This window comes from Vanellus vanellus, assembly GCF_965231255.1.
Source record: "Vanellus vanellus genome assembly, chromosome: 21".
NCBI classification, from domain to species: domain Eukaryota; kingdom Metazoa; phylum Chordata; class Aves; order Charadriiformes; family Charadriidae; genus Vanellus; species Vanellus vanellus.
Genome location: NC_138926.1, coordinates 4,951,903 through 4,973,673, shown reverse-complemented (window position 1 = coordinate 4,973,673; position 21,771 = coordinate 4,951,903). Strand labels below are relative to the sequence as shown.

Below are 21,771 nucleotides of genomic sequence, written 5' to 3'. Positions count from 1 at the left end.
GGCGGGGGGGCACAAAATGGCGGCGGGAAAGGGGAGCTGGGCTCGGGGGGAGCACAAAATGGCGGCGCCATGCGGGGCTCGGCTCCACGCAACGATGACGGATTAAACGCAATTAACAGCAGTATTAACGGCAGGCGGATCAAATGCAGCCAGAAAAAGAGCGCTTGGCTTTCCGATGGGAAAGCTGGAAGCGCAGGGGGCCTACCCTGGGGCAGAGTACTGGGAGATCACCCTCTGCCCTGAGAGGTATGACAGCATTTCACATTTTGGTGTTCGTAACTCATCGCCTAACGCTTTCCTAAGGGCTTCCTACAGCATTTGCTTCAGTAAATCTCTCTCAGTACAATAATTATACCAGCAGCTCTAATCCTCTGTGTTCTATTTAACAAGGCAAAAGGCAATGTTCTCTGATTTTTCCCCACACCTCATTCTCGCCCAGGCAAGAGGAAACCATGTTGTCTGCAGTGTTTTAGGGCGACAGCAGTTTCTCCACAGAGCAGAATCCGACCTCCACAGCACCTATAGTCCTACTTTTTAATCCAACCTGAGTATTTCTTATCCATAATCAGTGCCAATGCACCAAGGTAAGGGACAAGGTGACACCCCTTCATACGTCAGTGCTGCTCACTGCCTGCTCTCAGCATGGCTTCCTTCAGCAGAAAGAAAACGGCAGGCTCTGAACGGTGGAAGACTGTGGCTGTTCAGCATCCTTGGGGATCAAGCGAGCAGATGGACGACCACAAACGTTCAGCTGGTCTCAGCGCCTTAGGCTGAAGGCTGATCAGAGGTCAGAAATCACATCAGGTCAGGCTCTAGGCAGGAGCGCCGTGAATTGCATCAAATGCTTACATGGCATAAAACACAGAGTGGAAAAGTCAGAGGGAGTTGCTAGGAGGATGGCTACACAAAACCCGTATCCTGGCCAGCCTCTGTGACCCCATGCAATGAGAAAAGGGGAAAGGAACCTCTGCAGTCTGGGGCAAGAACTGCTCTCTTAATGCTGCCCACAGGCTCAGCCTTAGACATGCTCCTGGTAGGTGCTGAAAAGCCCAGTATTGGGAGGGGTGCAGTAACAAATCTCTCTTTTCAGCCTTATCCCAATCAAATGACTTTGTCCTCTGTGGTAGCTTACTGTGTGCATGCCTGCAGCCTGAAAAAGATGGGTGTTAACATCTTTTTCTTTCAAGCCATTTTGAGTGACCTCTGCTAGAGAATATGACGCAGTTACCCCAGATGAGCTGACAGCTGGTAACCCATCATCAGACCACTAACATGCAGATTCTCACTGCCACATGCCACTAGGCTCCTGTGGCAGATGCGGTGGGTGTGCTGACCCACAGGAAAGCGCTCATGTCAAGCAAGTTTGTGACTCCAGTTCTTGCTCTGCCACACACCGGGCTGGAACCTGAACTGGGACCTTTGGGTGACAACAGAGGGCATAGTTTGGAAGGGTAACTTGGGTGTACAAGGCTAGAGACAGGAGGGGCAGCTGGAAAAGGGCTCCATATTGTCAAGCACTAGCTGTCACTCTGCCTTGCTTTAAAGATCAGGGTGGTCAGTATGAACCGTCGCCCCATATCTGACCAGGTATGGCATGCAAAGCACACTCCACCCTGTCCAGAGTACAGGGTCCTGGAGCGCTCAACTCCCAGGATGCACAGGAGATGCTTCTCAGGCACGCAGTGCTAACTCGCACTGAATACATCGCACACCAATTCTCACAGGAGCTGTGCTGTTAGCAAGGGATTGCCTTTGCTTTTTTGTTTTGTTTTTGTAAATCATGGGCAGAATTTCAGTAGGATCTAAGAATAGCACTACCTGCACCTTGAAATTAAATAGTGACATTTGGATGTGCAAACTGTACTTCACACAGCAGACTGATAGCAAGTGAAGGCAGCCTAAAGCAACAGTGAGTCAGTGCAGGGAGGAGGGCAGTTTGGCAAATGACTCATTACATTAGAAATTGACGACTGTTAACATACTGGACAAAAGTAGCTCGTTTACTGTGTATTAGAAAAATTAAGGCTCAGCGGGCAGACACTGACAAGTATTCTGTGCAGATTTTTTCAAATGATGAATTCCAACATTATTTTTTGAAGCCAATTTAGAACATTAGAGACCAAGCACTGCTTCTCCTTTAAGTGTTTAAAACAGAATTGGGAAGAGAGTGGAGATTATCAAAGACACACTTCCTATTCACAACAGCAGCATTTGTTATTTTTACAACACTTGCAGCTGCATGCCCCAGTTGAATTTTGAAAATCATGCATTTCCAAGGCCATCCCTTCCCTTTCCCACCGTGTTCTCCCCCTTCAGTGTATCAGTACAAACTGATCCAGGTTAAAAATAACCCAAGATTCCTGATACTGTACAAAAGTATGCAATTGCACAAACCCTCTCAAAATGTGTATTGCCTAATCAGGATTTTGGATGTCATCAACTCAGGAGGGAGCCAGTAATAGCATTTCCTCATGAATCAGGGATGGACAGGACACACCTATGAGACCACTGTGTTGTCACTGTGTTTTGTTTTAAATACTGTGTAATTATGTTGCAATTTTTACTCCCAGATTTCAGTAAAGAAGATTGCTGATGTTGGGAGACCACGCAAAACACCCTCAGGGAAAGAAGACTGAAGCACTGCAAGAGAAATCAACCACAGTTATGTTTAGTTGCCTTAAATTCCACCTACATCTCCCTGACTGGAGAATCCTGTTAGCTAGTTCAAAATGTTTATCTGCAGAGAACATCTAAACTGTCTGAACGCAGCTCTTAGTTGTTCAAGGTTTCATTGTCATCTCCCGCCCAGTACAGGAGATGAACTGAAACGCACCAGGCGGTTCACAAGTAAGGTCGCAGATACGGGAGTGGGAGGGCAGCGTCACTGGAGGTTTGTATCTGTGCTGTGTCTGTGCTGGCACTATTTATCGTATCAGCTTGAAACATCTACAGCCTCAGCCAAAATATCTCAGGTGAAATAGCTGCCTCGAAGTCAAAACACCATTTACTTCAATACACCCAAAGTTTCACAGATTTCATACTACATCACATAATTTAGACTGGAAAAAAAAATAGGAAAAAGACCAGCTTCCCCACACTTTCTATGCAAATATGCACACAGTCCTCGTTAGCTTAAAAATGGTATTTTTGACTCTGTACTTTTTTCCCTTCAATTCAGCTTGACAGCATGTAACACACCATACCACAGAAGATGGAGCATTAGTACAAGTTTAGTTGAGCTGCAACACTTCAGCTGCAGCACATTTATTTATAAAACAACCAACAAAAAAAAAAAAATTATGAAATCATTGATTCAAAGGAATCAATAATAAATATTTGCTTTCCTCTGAGTTGTTCAGACACAGTACAAGTACACCAATTATAGCAGGTAGAAGAGATGTAAGCTTAGCTTAGCTACTGAGAAACAAAAGAAAGCTACATAACATTGTATGCATTTAATCACACTAGTAATAGCTGGTATATGACAGTAAATGTTTTAAGTACACTATCTTACAAAATAAGAGTTTGGCTTATGGTTCATTTGCTTCCCTTGTGCAACTCCTGATAGTATTATCCAGAGCTCAGAAAATGTCCCTTTGAAAATAAAATACCTTTGAAACGATCTCTTGTATTTCCCTTGAGTAATGAACATTTCCCTTTGGGCTTCATGCTAGCAACTGAAGTGCAAAATTGACTTTGTGTTCACCTGTGAGATCACTGATGTGTGGTCTGAAAAGCACCGCAGCGTTTCAGACTTGGTGATTTTAAATCAGCGTGGTGCCCACACTATCTAACCAGGGCCACACATCTTTGCATCTTTGTTCCATGGCAGGAGAGGGCCACAGTGCTTTTTCTGACACGGTTCATATACAGGGCAGTCTGCACATGCCCAGGCAGTGGGCACACGTACCGCCTGCTTCCCAAGATGGCTAGGAACAGCCGTGAATGATCACAGGCACCAGGCTTCAGCAATTGCTTCCGACTAACTTCCCTTCCCCAGGGTCCATAAACCTTTCATCCCATGCAATCAGGCAGATGGCTCATATGACAAGCAGTGACTTCTCTGCTCCAGGAGAGTTGGAGACCAGGAGAGGGCTGCCACAGCTGATCTGTCCTGAGGCCTCTTCCCAAAGGCCTCCAGGAAAGGACCGCCAGGAGCAGGCTGGGCAAATTCTTCTAGCCGGCAGCGAGCAGCCCCTAGGCTGTAGACAGAGCATCCCCCTCTGCTAATTGCAAGTCTGGCCTGTGACTCAACACTAACCTACAGCATTTGGTACTCAGGCTGTAGCCAGCTCAGCTGTTTGAATTGTTACCCTTATTTTGTGGTAATAAGCTTCTGGTTGCTCAGGCGTGTATTCTTTACCGAGAAAAGCGTTCCTGGTTTTGTATGCATAGAATAAGTGTCCTCAGATGCAACACAGGTAACATTAAGCACAACAAGCAACCATAGAAGAAGCCACAAACTACTTTGGCAGTCCAGCTCATGCTCCTTGGGACTTTCCCAGCTCTGGAGTAACTTGTAAGCGCTTTGGAGTGCCTAAAGCCTTCAGGGTCCAGGAAAAGAGTAACTGCGGAGCAATCACAGACACTTGCCACTGCTGCTTCCAAGCAGTGACAGCCACTACCAAATCCATCAAAACACAGCTGACCCAGGAGCGTGTGGACACTGTCCTAGGTAAAATGACACAGTACCCAACACTAGGAGCTGTCACAAAAGTAGAAACTTATCAAACACCTAATACCAGATGTCTCCTTTGTTTAAATCTGTGACTCAAGACTGCCTTCCCTGCACAACAGATCAGTACTTGGTCCTGCCAAGGGTGGCTAGGTTGACTCTAGGGTACAGAAAGCAAGTGAAATTTTGGTACGTGTGATGTAAATGGGTGATTGCTCCTAGGAAGAGACGTTCTCAGACAGTATAGGGCAAGTTTGAAAACTATCTCCCATAAGGAAGTAGCCCAAGCAGGGCTTGGCTTTGGTCAGGTTGTCTAAGATCTCCAGCAAAGAAGCCAGAATTCCAGGTCTCAGTCAGAAAAGGAGATTAATGACAGTCCCTGGAGTGAAAGAATTATAGATTTGTGGTTCTTCTGTGCTGATCCATCTCCTGTAGACTCATTCCACAAATTGGAGAAAACCTTCCCTCCCTCAAATGAAAAAACCACCTTATGTTTTAAATAGAAAATCATCACTTCAGGAATGCAGGAATCTACAACCTACAAGCTCAGTGTCTTCTGTGTAGCAGTCATCAGAGCCAAGTCCTTCAGAGGAAAATATAAATGACAGATCTGCCTCCAGAGGAAGCCTGTCCCTATCCTCCCATCGTTTCCTATTAGCCTTCACCTTGAAGCGTAAGACTTTATATTCCTTGGAAACATTTATTCTGGCTAATTTAATCACAGAAAAAAATCTTACAATTCTTGCAATTTTTTAAGAGTTGTGCTCAGGTTTAAACCTCAACAACAGCACACGGCCCAGCATTTGGTGTATAAACAGGACATAGCACATAAATATTTTCTAATGGAAGCAGCATTGTGCTTGTTTACCTATCCCTGGTATATTTTCCTCACTATGTGCTCTGTCTCTCTATCCTTCAGTCTTACCTGGATGCCTGAAGTTCAGCTTAAGAATGCTGTTTGTTCAGTCTCGGGAAGAACTCTCCATAAGGCTTCTACAGCATGGCTTACCCCAAAACTGGTGAATTCACAACCTGGCAATAGCAAAGATATCTTCCAAATGCTTTGTCCAAGCTTTTTGGTAGATTAGTGGCTCTCACTTTTTGAGGTACTGCCTTCATTCTGGATTCAGTGCCCAATTTGCATCACACTAAGGCTCATGTGCCACAGATACCACTCCAGTGGAGCTACTGTGGCTTTGCAGTGCTGACCATAGAAGCAGAGTCAGGTTCCTGGACTTAGCTCTCTGGGTGCACCATTACATTTATTCTGGCAGTTAAAGCACCTCTGTTTCCTTGACATAAAGGGTCCTTTCTCTTTAGTACAGAGGTTAGTTCAGACACATGCCTTAATACTGCATCTCTTGGCTTTTTTGTGAGATCTTTTCATTTCCACTTTAGTTACAGCCTCCAAAAGTATTTCACTAGAAGACTGAATGCAGAAAACGTGAAGCATCTGTCAGTCCCCTTTGAGGTTGAACACCAGACACCCTCAGCAGGGAGCCTGCCTCAAAATCTTCAGATAAGACAATGCATCTTTGAGAAGGTCCTCCACCACAAGAGACTTTTCCCTCCCCTCAAAACCTCTCTGGAATATTATGTGTCTTTATGTCTCTGTTGATCCCTTTTAAAAAATCCTGAGGTTTGGGTTCGTTTCATTTGTACAGCACTCAGCTGTTGTAGTTCTAAAATGCTCTGTGTTCCATTTCCAAAAAAAAAGATAATTTAAAAAGAAGGCTCCCTTTTCCTTCAAATGTATCTCTCAAAAAAAAATAATAATTCTGTATCAGAACCTCAGTGCTGGAAGATGTAAGAAAGTTGAGTGGGAGGGCTTCTTGTGGTGTGAATAATCACAAGTGATTAAAATTAAGCTGGCCAGGAAGATAACTAATCTAACAATTCCTATGTGACTGGTGGTACGTGAAGTGTTTCTGGACAGCAAGGAGTCTCCAGGCGGCTGGTGAGCAGTCACACGGTCTGGAACGCTCGGCTTTGGGCAGGCACCATGACCAGCGTCGCCCCCATTTTCATCAGGTTAGTGTAGTCGACTTTCTTTGGCTCAATTTCTTTTCCTTCTGTCTCCCTCTGGCTGTACTGGGGAGGAGTTAGATGGGGAGTAGCCTCCGTTGACAAAGTCCGTTGGCTGCGAGAGGCACTGTTGGCTGTCGACCTGGTGGAGGAAGAACCTGAGCGCGAGCTCCTGGAACCAGAGGAAGAGGAACTGGGCTTGACGAGATGGGCCTTGGGTGCCTCTGCATCTTCTCTGCAATCAAACAGATGGCAGAGCTCAAATACCATGAGAACAGAAATGTTATACATTTTACCAGACTGAATTGCTGCTGCAATAGGCAGTTGCTTATTGAAGCTGCAAATCACCAGGGCAGATTTGTCCAGCAGTTTGAGCAAGGTACAGGGTTTTCTGAATTCTGCGCAAAGTAACTTTGTGGACTGAACTCCCTATTGCTCTGCAGAGCTACTGCTCAAATGGATTTAGAATACATGCTGCACACGACTGCCTCTTTGTGTGAGGCTTTGAGGTCTGTGGAATGAATGCCAAGTGTCAGTACAAATAATTCAGATAGAACTGTCTGCTCTGTAATCCTTACTCATAATGACAAATCACCTAGACAGGACTAGCTGAGACCAGTTCTTCTAGTTAAAAAAAAAAAAACAACATGGGTAGTGAAAGAAGTGCAAGAACTGGGCCCAAGAAAGAGAGAAGTGGTAACAGTCATGTAAAAAGGTGATACAAGAGGCTGAAGCTCAAACTAAAAATAAAAAGGCACGCAAGATTTGAAAGCAAAGGGAAGGGAAGAAATCAGCAGAGGCTACCTTCTTGCTGGCAACCTGACCACCAGCCAATCAGCTGCTGAATGGATTATAGAGATGCCTAATGGTAGAGAGATGTCTTTTACAAACAGAAATAAAAGGATGGAGCAAGACAAGGGGTTTCTTCAAGGGCAGGAGCAGCTAAAACTCATTCCTGGAAATAATCTTTTTCCAATGCTTTCCTTTCCTGAGAAGTTGAGGCTTGATTGGCTAGAGACCAATCTCTGCTTAGGGGAGTTAAGTGGCAGACCTCACACGCATGTAACATGAGTTCAAAGAACATGCGTCAGCATTCTTTGTACACCCGCTGAGGGTGAGGCTTCTCAACTCTGCACACAGCAGCGCAGGGGACTTTTCACCCTGAGCTAAATCCAGAAGCACAGTTGTTCAAAGGACTCAAGACAGACTGAAAACCTGCCTGCCTCATAGCATTCCGAACAGAAATTGCAATTGGAAAAAACAAAACAAAACAAAACAAAACAAAACGAAAACTCCAAACCTCTCAGAACCACAATGGACAAGTGGGTTGAATTTAGTACTGGAGAGGATTATGCAAATGCTTTAAAATACTGAAATTGCAAGCCTGGGAGAGAATATTTTGTTGAGTTGTATGCTAATTTGTATTGGGGGAAAAAAACAGACGTTTTCATCTATCTAATTTTCTGGAAAGTCTTCACAAAGATGATTCTCACAGTGAAGAAATTTGTCCCTTATGTTTCAAGGAGACTTTAAAAGCTTTTTAGAACAACCTTTTAAGACACTTATACCTAAGTTACTTAAAACTGTAGTGAAAAGATGTGTGAAACTGAAAGAAGGGAAGGGAGGAGGTGGGGGATTAAATAAAAGGCGCTACCTGATTTCATTTGGTGCCTCCTCTTCCTCATATCTCTTCTTTTCTTTCCTCCTTATTGTCAGCCTCACCACCACAAAAAGGAGGGAAAGTCCCACCACCACACCACAAACTGCTCCAGCGATCATGCCGATATTTTGTGCATCTGTTGTCCAGAAAAGTTAGTTAGTGGGGAAACTCTCACTCGGGTCATATGGTCAGATTCTAGTCCACAATACAACTTACAGCACCAGGTATATAAATCAGAACAGAAATTATTAGTCTACTTATTTAGGCGTGTCTCCACACACAAGTTGAACCAGTTTATCTTCAGGTATTGTTTCTAAACCTGAACTAACAGTGAGAAAAGTATTCACCTCTGGAAGGGTGGGATCACAAGTGCTATGCCTTTCAGCTATGGGTCAGAATTGAAATGTGGAGGAAAAATCCTCTCATAAAAGCACAGAACCACAGAAACTACAGAGGCAGACAGGACCACCCACATGTGAAACAAAGCAACAAGCAGTTTCCTACAGGCAGAAGAGTGTTTGAAGTATGAATGTTTCCCCATGAGGATTTTTTTTTTTTCCTATTAACTCACCCTGAAATGATTACAGTCCACTTGGAGAATGAATTATTCAACTGGCGAAAAAAGTGACCTGAGGGGGGTAGAAAGGAAGGAGGAAAGGAAGGCCATACTGTGCAGGTGCAAAGCGTTTTTCATCCAAAATAACAAAATTAATGAGAGAATACTTCCTAGGGTATATGAGCCCTCAGCGTTGATACTTTATGACAACTTCTCGTGATAAGAGTGGTTAGGTTGGGTTTGGCTGAAAGTTGTTTCCTTAAGGCTCGTCCCTACGGAGGGTTTAGCAAACCAAAGACAGGTTTTAAACCAATTTGGTTCAATCGGCATAAAAGCTGCCTGGACGCTTTTACTTCAGATGCCTGAGGCAAACAGGTTTTCCTTGCTACATGACCATATTCCAGTTATTTCAGGCCTGGCTGGGCAGAAAAATTCCAAAGCTATGGAATCTCCATAGAAGAGACTTTGCTGTTAGCAGCCTTTTATCACAGCAGATCCAGCTCCTACTGATCCCCCCTGAGAGCTGCTCATAAAAACCTGCTAAACTGTATTGTTTGGATTTGTCCTCAGTGCTGGTGCTAAAAAACGCCCTTTTCCTTGCATGCATACACAAAGGCACAGATATCTAGACACACACACACCCCTGATGGGGTTAATCAGGTAGGACATTGATTTTAATCTCTGTTCAGGACAGAATTTATTAAACCTGGATTAAAACCAAACTGTGCCAGAAGTTGCTTTTTATTCTACCCATTCCTTCATATCAGTCAGCCTTTCCAGCTGCCTTCAGATAGTTTACCATCTCAAGTGCAACAGATAAGTCATTTGGAATGATGGACTATCCACATAAAGATTTTATACTTGAGAGTAATCTCATGCAATCACTCCAGCCAGAACTACCTCAAAAGCTAGAAACTCTAGAACCTCTAACTCACCATTTTTTTCCCTCATATTTCATTAGTCATTCTCAAAATCAAAATTTCTAACAGACCAAAACATCTGAGCCCAAATGATGTATTTACCACATTAGGTTATACAGAGGACTGCTGTGCAAACCGTAAGTATGGTAAAAAGAACTACTCCACGTGATTCATGTATGAAGGGGCAAAGGTGTGGCACAAAATTTACCAGTCAAGATGGGGCAGCTGTGAAGCTCATATGGTGGTGTGAATACTCATTACGTGCCAATACTTACGCTGCACGGTCACCTGAACAACACAGCTTTCTTGTCCAGCCTCGTTGGTGGCAATGCATTGGTACAACCCTGTGCTCATCTGCGTAAGATTCTTCAGTAGGACTTGTCCGGGATTAGAAATGTCTGAAACGGGAAAAACACCACCAGGATTAATCAAAAAAAAGACTAAGAAACCCCAACCGTGGATAGGATGCAGAAGCACAAATTGAACTTCTGGATCAAATCGGTTCAAGAACAATCAATGATGCCTCACAAAAGATCATCTGCCAACCTTCAGCAAAACAGTAAAAAAACTCCTCATGCACTTCCTTGTTCAGGGTGGAGCACACAACATCCAGCTGCAGTAGGTACTGTTATACCATTGCTATCACTGCCACCAAGTTTAAAAAGCAGGCACGTGACTGTCCATGTGCACGTACTCGTGGGTGGTTATCTGGCTTTGAGCATACTCGGAGCTCTAAGAGGAAATGACCTGACTTACTGACTCTTGATGTAGGCGGGAGATGTTCAGCTCTCTCGTCTTCCTCATTTATGCGCTGCCATCGGTAGGAGATAGGTGCAGTGCCAGAGGCAGAACGGCACTGCAAGGACAGTTCCTTTCCTTCCAGCAGCTCCCCTTCTAGCCAGCATTTGGGCTTAGAAGGTTTTTCTAGAAGAAACAGAAGACAGGTCATGCAAATGCAGTAGATTGTTTTCTCAATGGAAACCCCTTTCTTTGGCAAAGTACGTAATTTAAGCAGCTTCCAAGAGCTGCCTGAGAATTCCAAGAGAATCTGGAATACATTAAGGAATTACACCAGTGATGTTTGTTAGGGGACTTTAGCTGCAACTGTGTGCAACTTCATAGTCTAAGAAGTGGAGCTGGCTGGCTCAGACATAGAAATGTCAGACTATAATACTCTGGGGCAGTTTGCCTCGTGGGTACTTGCATCAGTGGAGCTGTATCACTGCACTCCCCTTCTAGGTACTATTTAGAGAACATCCTTTCCCTCCCCCTACTTCTCCGTTTCTTCCTTCTCTCTACACCATCTGGCAGGCCACGGCATTTCTTCCTTGGGATGATAGTATACGTGCCAAAAGCCAATCAACAAACTGAAATCAGGGAAGAGAAATGCTAACCCTGGCAGATTATTTGTCACCTCCACAGACTTGGATCAGTTTGGGGTCCTGGGACATGAACCCAGAGGCCTCAGCAGGAGATCTGGACAGGGCGATCTCCAGCTAGGCTAGAATATCAGTCTAGTTTGTGTGATGAGATCATAGAGACAATTTGGAAAGAATGGTTCATATGATTTTGCAGGTGATTATAATTACCTCAAACCAGTTCTTTAGGCTCTTCCTGTGTCCTGTCCTTTGCCAAAAAATGCAAAGGCAGATAGGGAGTTGGACAGTGAAACCTGATTGAGAGATGTCTTTGTATTTATACACTGCTGAAATAAATCTCTCTCCAGGAAATGAGTCCAGGGATTTTTTTTTTTCTTTGGAATAACAATGAAATGACCTTACCTACAACCTTCAGGGTGATGCGAGCCCATTCGTACTGCCCGGCATTTTTAACCTTACATATGTACTTCCCTGCATCGCTGGACTGCAGGGATATGATTTGCAAGGATGCATCTCCAGCAAGGAAGTTGGATGTGAAGGAAACACGCCCTTTCTGTTCCTCATTCAGGTCATCATAAACACGGCCTCCAGAGTAAGTAATCACCTGAGGAGCAGAGACAGTCACTGATTAGCCAGTTGTAATTTTACTTTCACCCGGAACAACAAATCAAAGCATTTCCAGGAACGGCAGACTAAGGTTCTGCATGGTCAAGTGACTTGCCAAGGGTCACACAGGAAACCTGTGGCAGGGCGGAAAATTAAACCCGGATTTTGAGTCTGAGACCAATACGTAAACCGTATTTACACTAGAGATTTATATTGGAGCATTTATACTAGCATCAAAATATACAACAGCTTATACCACAATATATGAAAGCAGTCTTTAATTTTGGGTGGGTTTGGCTAGCTAATTTAAGTTACTGCGGACCCGATTTTTCTAAGTACTAAACTACTATTTTTTTTTCTGAAACCAAGGGCCTACAAAAGCCAAGGTAATTTCTGAAAACCTGAAGAGCAAAATTCTGAAGGTTATCCAATGATGACTCATTATGTAACAGTGATAGTTTAAAGAAAACACGATTGTCACAGAACCTGTTCCAATACAGCACATGTGAATATCAAATAACTTCTATATGTTATAAATATTTCTAAATAAATCAGCTGTGTTTTCTAATCACTGCTTACTTCATGAGAATAACTTGCAAAGATCATCACAACAGTCTCTTTGAAGCAATGGCTGCTGATGACATCAACATAGAAATAAGACGATTTTCTCAGCAGATGCTAATGACAGCTGAACCTACCGCTTTTTGTACTGTTTCCGAAATGTGCAGCAGCCACTCAATATCCAGGCTCCCTTGCTCCAGGAGGCCCAGGCGGTGGTGACAGGGCAAAGTCACGTTTTCTTCAGCCACTCTCTTAAATTCAGTCTGAGCCTTGGACAGCCAAACAGAACAGGAAGCTGAAAGACAGACGCCGATGGTGAGAGGCCAGGACTAAGAATGCATCTCTGCAGTGACAAGTGTTGCTAGCTTAGGTTTTGCTGGATTCTTCCTCATTTGTTTCACAACATCAAAGAAAACCCAACAGCTTGGCTTCTTAGACAGACTGCAGCTGATTAAAGGGGACATCTAGACATATACAGGCAGTCAGTTTCACACTAATATTTAAGTATGAAGAACAGATGGCTTCACACTTCAGAGCTGTCAATACTAAAGTTGCACACACATCCTCTATGCACACAAAATTTCAGATAACCTCCTAGGGTTTGCCTTCACCTTTTATTACCTTAATTTATAAGCAGTATTTCCACCCAGAAGACCTTCAGAACCCACCGCTTTATTCCTATTTCAGCCTGACAAGGCTTGGATTCTCTTCCCTAGCACTGAATAATGTTCATTGCGTGCATTTCAGCAATGGAAATAAGAAAGCAGCCTGGAAACAAGAGGGTTAACCCTAAGAAAGGCATAGTAGAAGTAGGCTAGTGAAGTGTCTTTGAACAACAACATAAAAAAAAAAAAATCTTAAGTTGTCAAAAACTATGTCAGGATTTTTTTTAAAAAAAGAAATTGCCAAGCTGAGCCACTAGAGGGAAGCAGAGCCTTTTAAATGTTAGCCTGTAAATCTGAAAACTTGGACCAGTAGACGGCGCGGGGCAGAAAAACAGGTTAACCAGCACTGCGGTACTCGCTGTGAAACTCGTGCTTTCTTTCCGAGTTTCTTTCTATCCTCTGCATCCCTGCTAAAACTGAACAAAATTGGGGTCGACTCTTGGCTTGGGCCATCTCCAACTTTTGATAACACACAGACTCATCGTGGTAAGTTCAAATTCGATTAAAACTGACCCAAAAGATGAGAGGTATGGAATATTAGAGGCATTTAGGTCAGGGACCCCTGACTTTGTCTTCTATGACGTCAAATAAAAAGTCTTCCAATCAAGTTTCCATGGGGATTTCTGGGACACAAATACCATCTGCCTTTCATGTATGAATCTTCTGAGTGCAGTTGGGTCATTAATTTTTGCTAAGCAAGAAGAAAGCCTGAAAGCACTTTTTATTTTCCCCTGTGAAATGAAGTGAGATGAAATATTTTGCTTCTTGGGCTAGTTATTGTGAAACTGATGAAAACTGTGAGATGCCACAGCACTAGGAAGTCACATGTCTTATGGAACACCCAATCCTGTGATTACATAGCAAGATTACTGGCAAGAGCATAAGAAGCTCTAGTTGCATAGGCTAAATTTATTCCTATACTTGTATTTAAACAGTAGAACGTTAACCTTTCCTTTACCTTTGGGGGGGGAGGGGGGGGAAGCCAGGATAAATTATGTCCAGCATGACACCTTTCCCAGCTTTTTCTATGTCCAGCTCCGGTTTTGGAAAATTTATTCTGTTCCTGCTCCCATTCTCAGATCCACCTCTAAGTTAACATTACCACCCCTCAGCTCCTGAGCTTCTGATAATTAATCAATACTTGCTGAGCACTTCTATAAAAAGTATCATCTATGATGTGCACATGCATATATAAAACACCTAGAATTTTAAGACAGGTGGAGTCTTGCAAAGGATTAAGCTCTCCTGCCCAGCATGGATCTCCACATGAATCGATGAGAGTGAAAGCTCCTTTTCAGCCACATTAGCTGCTTTCTTTAAAGGGAAAATTAATCCAGTTTATCACTGGATTCACTGGCCTCAAAGCTCCATCTGCCAAATGCAATTATTCATTCCGCTTAAGATAAACTCCTGCTTTCTCCTACAGCCCACATTGCTGCAGGGTGCCTTCATTAACACGCTGACGCTTGCTAGATGACTGATCAATAAGTTTAATTTAAGCACCGCAATAGTGAGCATTCACATAACATTTGCAACATTTTCAAAGTCCTGTGCCAGCAGAGCACTGAGGTTTTGTGCACACCTCCCACTGTATTCTACATTTTAAAATGTAGTTCTACATTAAAAGCTTTAATTTGGATTATAAAAACACCTTTTGAGGAAGTATAACAAGCACCATTTTTCATTCCTCTCTGGCTCGGACACCTTGCTTTGTTCTTATTGTCCCCAGCAAACATGTTCCAGATTTGAGAGAGAGCCCTGTGCCTATAAGCTCATTTTCTAAATGGGAGTAAGATCAGGGAGACATCCAGTGTGACTGTGACTGCAAATTTTCAAAACACCCTTTGTTTTTTCAAAGATACGTGCAATCAGAGATAATTTGGAGCTGATTCACCATTGAACTGCTAACCAGGTTGTCATGCACAATGTACTTTTCCATGACATGTCTGTCTTACCTTAAGAAAACCTCAACTTGTCCCTTTAGTTCCTATTAGTTCTTTAATAATGCCCACGAACTCACAAGGAAGTCTGTAAGTTTTACAAGTGTTTTAGAGAAAACCCTCACATTATTTTCTTTTCAGTCATCTATACCTGTGCAAAGTCAAAAGGAAGCTCAAAACACAGCTTCATAGACGTACCTAACATAGGGTGCCAGTTACGGAAATTACCCATGCAAAAACCAAAGACAAACCTCATGCCTTTCAGTAGTTTGGGCGGGATCTCACCAAAGCAAGCAGCAATGAAATTGAAATCTACCTTCAGATATATGCTGGAATTTACAATATGTGCCTGAGAAAGAAAAAGGAGCCAGAGAACATATCCAAGCCACTTCTAGGTTAAGTTCTTTATTATTCAACGAAGAATAAGTGCCCTCTGAAGTTCTCTTGTACTCACATAGAGGAGACCTAGCAAGAACAAGTCAAGGAAATGAGATTTTGCTGATAGCGCTTTTACCATTTATTCCATGCCTCAGTTTAATTTAAATTAAGTACTAAAGGAGGGTGCCTGCTTACTGACAACCCCTTAGAGCAGCACACACTTGCATATACTGGCCAGGGGACACACCGGCTAGTTTACAGACACTCACAGCACACACTGTGGCTGTGCTGGATGATGGGTGCACAATGGCTCCACACCTTTCCCATCCCAGAGCCACAGGAGGGAAGGGCCCACGCAGAGGAAGGCCTCCAGGGCTGCCTCAGCAGACAACAAAGTAAAAGACAATAGATGATTTTCCCAGAAGTCGGATACAAGAGTCCCGCTCAGTAATGCCACATATATGCAGGCTCTGCTGTTCTTGGCCAAAAAAAAACCCCTCTTCCCATTCCACATCCTGCACACAGCTCTTCATACCGCAAAGAGCAACTCAGGAATGGCTTCTTTCAGCTGTACTCTGGCCTTACTCAGCCCATGTCCCATGACTCCAGAGGGAGGGTGGTTTGTTTTTCCTGCAGAGCAGGAACCCTGACGCTCATTGCGACTGCAGCATTTTGAAAGCTTTGGCCCTGGGCCTGAAAAATACGTTGGGTGCAGTGCCAGGCTCGCTGACACACACAATGTTCTGTATTTGGGGGGGAAGAGACCGTTGTAATATTTGCTCTATTGTTCAGAAGACAATAACTCACCCAACACCCTGCAGACAAGGGAGAAAGATTATTGTCTTTCATCCCTCACTGATGTTTTAAATACCCAAGAAATACAGAGGAACAAATATTTTAAACAATAGCAGAGCTAGCACACCTAAATAGGCAGTACCCAAACAGCACAAGCACAGATTTACTAGGGGAAGGGCACACAAAGGGATTTTTAGCCCTCTCAATAATAGGCCATTCCTGCCTTGTGCGCAAAGCAGATTTTAAAGACAAAATAAAATAAATAAAATCCAAAGTAGACCATATTTGTGCATCTTTCTCATGCAAAGATGTCAGTCTTAAAGAATTTCCTAGAACTCATTTCAACACTTAAAGGACTACTGATTTTGAACATATCACACATTGTAAGATGGTCTGAATTTCAGAGAAGTCTGCCCTTCAAAACTGGTTTAGAGGGAAGGAACCATCTCCTGTGCAATGAAGCAAGTGCTGAGCCAATTGGCACTGTGTATTTGGCCTTATCACAAGTTATGAGCACCAAAAGTAGTGTTTTTATGTCTGCATCCTTAATGTGATCACACATGCTTTCATATACATGCTATTATGAAGCTCAGTTTATTTTCATGGTCATCCAATAATAAGTATGTATATACACAAATACACATAACAATCAAATATACATATCTGCAAGGCACAAACATACAAGTAGAATCAAAGTGAAAATGAATGTTTCACTGGCACTTTTATTTGTAGGCAAATTCATGTGCTAAAAGCTAAAGAGCTTCCAGATTTAAATCTTTCATTAGGTTCAGAAGGCAGCTTGAATTAGGGAGCAATGCTAAATATAGATTATACTTCTAAAAAAGTAATAAGTTGTGCTATATCATTTCACTGCTGGAATTAGAAGGAACAGCCTAGGAAAGATTCAGAGAATTGAGATAGGAGTAATCCATAATGATGCTTTGTAAACTTGCCCCAAACCATACCTACACAAATTAATTTAAGATGTAAGTAACCAAAGTGGGTCTTGAAAAATTTCAGTTGCTGCAGGAACTCCTGTGAAATTCACTCCTGTGAAATGTTTTTTATAATTTATTTTGGCTTTTTATCAAGAATGATATTAGCAACAGACTATTCCAAGATACTGATGTCCATGGAGGAGGAGAAATGCAACCTGTAATTTTCCAGCAACTTGAGACACCCTGTACTAGCACCAAAGGGAAGGGAGTCAGGAAGCAAGTGACTCAAATCTGCTGCTGAGAAAAGCTTTCTTCAATACAGCAGCAAAAGAAGGAATTCCAGTATTATCCACACAGTTTATAGCACTGTCTGTACAATTTCCATTTCACCTGTGATAGGTGCTCTATCTGCTTTTGTTCATTAATATCAAAACATTTCCTGGGTGAAAGTGTGACAGGAACAGTGAACGGCCACTGTTGTCAAGACTCATCGCATCCTTTCTGAAAGGAGAACAGTCCCCTACAGACAAGTTTTCTCAAGTGTAACCAATAATTTTGTGGTCTGGTTTTGAGTCTTCCTTGGGATACTCTTAGAATAATTTTCACATCTGCGTGATTCCACTAGGTGAAGAAAATGGGGTCCTTCTGAGAAGGAAGTTTTTGGTCCTGTAGTCTTCCAAGTAACACATTCTTCTCAAAAATCCAGGTAGGCTGTTGGAAAAAAAAACACCTCGGTGTACCCAGCAGTCCCATACTACAGCTGGTCTCAGCTACAGAAGCTGTTCAGCCTGCAGGTTTAAGTACTTTGTTTTAGTCAAAATGATCCAAATCAGCAAAAACTTTTCACTTAGTTTAAATTAGCCCAAAGAACTATTCAGGCTTGTAGTGTTCCTCTAGCTGAATAATCCTGCACATTTGACTCACTTGTTGTGCTAAAAACATTTATCCCACTCAAGAAAGTATTTGAAAACACAGTATCTAAGTTCAATATATACAAGAATAATATGTTTGAGAATTATGAAACAAAAAGCCCAGGACAGCCTGCCATGTTGCAACTTTGAACCATTCCTTCATGCCAGGAATTTAAGACATTTCACATCTGTTAGAGTTCAGCCTTGCTACAGTCTGGCAGGAAATGATTTACTAAGCTTCTTTAAGAAAAAGCCTACCCCCCACTCTGTCCAGTGGTCATTACAGTGGTAACGCGCAAAATCTGAGCACTTTGCACCTAACAAATTTAGAGTTCTACATACTTAAATAGGAGGCTGACAACTACTTTTATGGCCAAAGAATTACATGTTGAGTAAAACTTTGAGATGCTTGAGTGACTTGGAAGCCCAAATGGGTTAAGTGCTAAAGACACTACAGACACTAGTTCTACAGTTAAGTATTTAAGGCTCAGTAGGCCTTAAAATTAAGCTCTCTATTGAGGAACCAAACATTTTCTCCCCACTATTACTATTCAGTAATGATAAGAGACACATGCACATTAAGGCTTTTATCTCCCCTTTGACTCTTCCCCAGTTTCTGCTGTGGATAAACCAAGACAGTGGATAGCTATGTTGGTTTGCTCCAGAGCTGTAAAGAGAACCCACAAGGTCAACACCCCCTGCTCACTCTCAGACCACACTAGCCCTAACAGTTACCCTGACGACATTTTAGGCCAAAATAAATATAAAATGGTGTCTCCTTACAGACTGCTATTTTGCATTCTTTGCACAAGGGAGGAGAAGCTGGGGGCAGCCGAAGTCTCCTAAGGATAATTAACTCAGCCAAGGCTGCGCTCTGGGACATCTGCTTTCTGTATTCCTTGGCTGGCAGAGACATAAAAGCCAAAGGTCGCCTTCTCCCGAGAGCTCAAGTGCTCCAAGTGACTAAGACCTGGCCCCCAGTGCATGCTGCCTGCAGCCTGCTCCCCTCTGCCTCCCTTTGATTTCAGGAATTCAGTTGTGAAGCAAAAGCATCTCAAATAAGAAAAATGTGAGCTAGCAGTCAGATCCCCCAGGAACAGGCTAGCTGTGTTAAAATAAAGAGGTCAGCCTACCCCCATCCATATCCACATAGCATTGCAGAGGTTCTCTGTAATTGGAACCACATGTGCTTGGGGCTGGGGTTTGAGGAGACTGTTAAAACAGAAAGCAAAGGGGGAAGAGTCCTGCATGTTGACGAGTTTCCAAGTGGTGATGTGAAGCATTTGGAATTGAAACTGCCAGAGAGCTAGGAAGGCTCAAGAAGAAAGAAAAAACAGCGTTTCACAAAGCAAAGCCTCTGATTTTGAGAGCTTCACGACCACTAAAGCAAGAGTGCAGGAGGGGGCTAGAATTTGGCTGGTGATGCACAGGCTCCTACCCACAGAAATATCACCAGCTGCAGAAGCATGGGCAGGAGTTGGCCACCAATCCTTCCCTGGGCAGCCTTGGATAAGCCAGCGAAGTGATCTGTGGGACAGCTGTTACCAGCATAGTGGCAGCACACAACATGTGTCTAAACACACTATGTCTTCACACTGCCCCTGGGCACAAATGAGATGCTTCGCCCAGTGCAGGTTTAGGTCTCACAAATGGCCCCAGTAGCAAGGATGCAATATAGCCTGGGGAAAACTCAGGTTTTCTCTAGTACATTAAAGACAGGATCCTACAGTACCCAGTGGCCATGTGCAATCTAAAGATCTTACCTATACACTCCTAGAATCAAGAGGTAAAATTCTATCCCTGAAAAAGCAAACAGGAGGTTTGCCTTCAACACCACCACACACAATTGAATCCAAAGCCTGGATAGACTTTGGAATACTGGGGGGGGGGGGGGGGGGAGGGGGGGAACCAAAACAAAACACATTGAAGCTTTCCCTTAGCTGAGGATCTTCACAGGCAGCCAGCAGCTATGCATGTCCTGTGGCTGTCCTTTTACTCACTGCATTTTAAAAATCAAGGGCAAGCAGGAGATTCTGGGTTTACATCCCTAGAGACCAGAGAACAGAAAACAAGGCATCAGAACTGCATCTTCCTATTTAACAGTTCAGAGTGTTTATACAGAGGAATGTGTGAAGTTCCATAGCCTTTAGTCCAGGCATTTTTATCAGTAAAATGGTTCAGGTGTCTTCTGTTTACAGTACCAGAGCTCAACTAAGACTTTCAGTAATGCAGCTGGTGATTTCAAGCTCTGTGGACTAGATCTGCACAAAGAGCTTGTCAGTACATATCACAGATTCCTTGGGGCTGAGGCACCTATGCTGGCTGATACTCCCTTTCTCTGCAAGCATCTCGGGACTGCTTTGTGTACCTTACAAAGCTTTGTATTGAGAAAAGCAAGAGAACAAGATATTCCACCCCAAAACATCAGAAATTTCACTCATTTTGCCTGGTTTGAAACGAGGCTTGAAAGTATAAGAAAGGTGGTTTCAGTAATAATTTCTAGGGTGTCTTCTGTCTGAGAAGTACGCTTAGGCCTCAGTCTTCCAGTGAGCCTATTGTTGCTGTCAGTTCACAGACATAAAAATGAAGGCACACAGAAATGAAGTTATCTGCCCAAGGCAGACACCAAGCAGAATCCAGAATACAAACCAGAAGAGACAGCAACAAAACTGTTTTCAAAATTGTATTTGTCCATCAGCTCTTTCTTCACAGATTTCAAAATCCGAGGAGTAGGTTGCATCAGCTGAGGTAACTCTGAAAATCAGGGGGAGAGAAAGAGACTTGAGAGGTTGATAAAGATTCCCAATAAAGCTATTCGTGTACTGAGGATTCCCTCTCCTTTTTATTTTCCTTAGCATCAGTGTAAGATGCTAACCTGGAAGCACTAAACTGATTGTGCTTTTCTGCTGCTTTTTGTCATAGAAACTCAAGTTCTTTTAAGCTCCCAAAAGAGGTACCAAGAAACCCAGAAGGTACTCGTCACAAATAAACTTCATGCCTTTCTGCATCTTTCTCTCACAGAGATTTTCCACAAAGTTTGATGCGGTTTTAAGGTACCAACTTAAGTCCTGTTCAGCTCATCCATGTTACCTCAGTGATACGTTCAGTTGCATACTTCTAATTGCACGTAACACGGTATGACATCTCACTTATCCACTACAAGCACTACTAATATGATACAAAATGAATGCCTAATGTATTAGCACTCTGTCACTTTTCATATTCTCACATTCACTCAATCTCAAATCCTCAGCTACAGCCTACCCTAGGGCAGAAAAAGAACAGCAGCAGCAGCTCCTCCCCATCACCCCCTAAGTCTCATGAAAGAGATATATTGAACTCTGCAGCACTTCTGGGATGAATACAAGGTGCAGTGTTCTGGTCTGAGCACAGGACCAGGAACAACAGCAGCTTAACTCCCTAAGAGTTATGTTACAGGTACTGTCTACCCAGCTGTCTGCAGCCACTATTTCTCACCAATGCTGTAGTAGTTAGGATCAATTACTTCACATTTACTGAATCCATCAGGAGGTTAGAATATTAAAAGAAGCCTCATTCTCTTAATCCTCATCCAAGCACTGGCTTCAGTACGAACCACAAGGAGGAAAAAAGGAGGATCGGGTTCATAGTTATCTTATCACTATGATTCAATTCCCTCCCTGCATCATTCCTAGGGTTTGGCACAACGGCATTACCAGCTGCAAGCAGACTCTGAGAACAGCTACATCTTTTCTCTCCGTTTTTTTTTTTCCTCCACTGTTA

The 21,771-nt window shown here is 43.1% G+C and overlaps 1 protein-coding gene across 1 annotated transcript in view; it reads right to left on the bottom strand.

Annotated features, from left to right (window-relative positions):
• Positions 1–6,254: 6,254 nt before the first annotated feature.
• CLMP (CXADR like cell adhesion molecule) overlaps positions 6,255–21,771 on the bottom strand; it is a gene marked incomplete at its 5' end in the record, with an annotated part of 41,425 nt that continues 25,908 nt past the window's right edge. The window contains 6 exon segments of the mRNA XM_082493728.1: positions 6,255–6,935; positions 8,355–8,496; positions 10,112–10,234; positions 10,593–10,760; positions 11,618–11,819; positions 12,520–12,677. Of these exon segments, the coding sequence (XP_082349854.1) occupies positions 6,641–6,935; positions 8,355–8,496; positions 10,112–10,234; positions 10,593–10,760; positions 11,618–11,819; positions 12,520–12,677 (1,088 nt within the window). The 3' untranslated portion in view covers positions 6,255–6,640.